General features: G+C 35.9%; 1 protein-coding gene across 1 annotated transcript in view; it reads left to right on the top strand.

Annotated features, from left to right (window-relative positions):
• The first annotated feature begins 342 nt into the window (after window positions 1–342).
• Window positions 343–1,761, top strand: part of LOC102764995 (ATP-binding cassette sub-family D member 3) — an 18,471-nt gene continuing 17,052 nt past the window's right edge. Inside the window, exons 1-3 of the mRNA XM_015559735.1 lie at window positions 343–448; window positions 551–616; window positions 711–800. Coding sequence (XP_015415221.1) covers window positions 720–800 — 81 coding nt within the window. The 5' untranslated portion in view covers window positions 343–448; window positions 551–616; window positions 711–719. The remainder of the gene's footprint in view (window positions 449–550; window positions 617–710; window positions 801–1,761) is intronic.

Genomic DNA, 1,761 nt, shown 5'->3' on the forward strand with positions numbered 1-1,761 from the left:
TGAATGTAAACTGTAATTGAAAAATAAAAATTAGAAAAAACCATACATATTGATTGTTTACAAGAATTCTCAAATTTTTAAGCTTTAGCTTTTTGTATTTGGTTGAGATTAAGTTGATAATATCAATAATGATTTTTAAATTAAAAAGTCAATAAAATTTGAAAGTAAACAAAAATAAAGGGTCCCTTCAACTATACCCTCCACTGCTTCCATCTGATATCACATTTATAGACAAAACGGAAAGTTTATCATTAGCAAAGAACATTTGGACTCTGAGGAAATATTCATTGTTTACAGATTCACTCTAGTTCATTTACCTCATTAAATTAAATCTGTTAAAATTATTCATTAATTCATAATTTTCTTTCAGGTTCGATCTGGGGCTAATGTTCTAATTTGTGGTCCAAATGGCTGTGGGAAGAGTTCACTTTTCCGTGTTCTTGGTGAAGTAAGTACAAATTGGCCTCAAAATTTTGCAGTTTTATTTTGCCATATGATCTACCACTTTGTGAAATTTACTATTGCTCATCCCACTTCTTTCCTGTTATAGTTATGGCCTCTTTTTGGAGGACGTCTAACTAAACCTGAGAGAGGAAAGTTATTTTATGTTCCTCAGGTAAGACCTTGAGTTATTTTGTAATCTTTAATTTAAAGATACTTTTACTTATTGCTTAAAAATTCACTTCTAATGAATTTTGGTCTGTTATCAGAGACCTTATATGACCCTTGGAACCCTTCGAGACCAAGTGATATATCCAGATGGAAGAGAAGATCAAAAAAGGAAGGGGATATCTGACCTAGTACGTAATGGTTTATATCTCAGACCTGCTGAAAATACTGTGTTTAAGGTTCTTTTTCTTAACCAGTTATGTACATTAATTTTTTAAAATTATTTTTTATTTTTTAAAATTTTTTTATTGATTAAGTTATTACATATGTGTCCTTATCCCCATGTTACCCCATATCCCCCCTGCTCATGCCCTCACCCCCCCTGTTGTCCATGTCCATTGGTGAGGCCTAAATGCTTGCATATAAGTCCTTTGTTTGATCTCTTCCCTCTACCCCCACCCTCCCCTTCCTTCCCTCTGAGGCCTGACGGTCTGATCGATGCATCTCCATCTCTGGATCTGTCCTTGTTCATCAGGTTATGTTGTTCATTATATTCCACAAATGAGTGAGATCATGTGGTATTTATCTTTCTCTGACTGGCTTATTTCACTTAGCATAATGCTCTCCAGTTCCATCCGTGCTGTTGCAAATGGTAAGAACTCCTTTTTTACTGCAGCGTAGTATTCCATTGTATAGATGTACCACAGTTTTTTAATCCACTCATCTGCTGATGGGCACTTAGGCTGTTTCCAAATCTTAGTTATGGTGAATTGTGCTGCTATGAACATAGGGGTGCATATATCTTTTCTACTTGGTGTTCCTAATTTCTTGGGATATATTCCTAGAAGTGGGAATACTGGGTCAAATGGGAGTTCCATTTTTAGTTTTTTGAGGAAACTCCATACTGTTTTCCACAGTGGCTGCACCAGTCTGCATTCCCACCAGCAGTGCATGAGGGTTCCTTTTTCTCCACATCCCCGACAGCACTTGTCGTTTATTGATTTGTTGATGATAGCCATTCTGACAGGTGTGAGATGGGATCTCATTGTTGTTTTGATTTGCATCTCTTGGATGATTAGTGACTTTGAGCATGTTTTGACATGTTTCTTGGCCTTCTGTATGTGCTCTTTTGAAAAGTGTATATTTAGGTAC

The sequence above is a fragment of the Myotis davidii genome, unplaced genomic scaffold (genome assembly GCF_000327345.1).
Source record: "Myotis davidii unplaced genomic scaffold, ASM32734v1 scaffold53, whole genome shotgun sequence".
NCBI lineage: Eukaryota > Metazoa > Chordata > Mammalia > Chiroptera > Vespertilionidae > Myotis > Myotis davidii.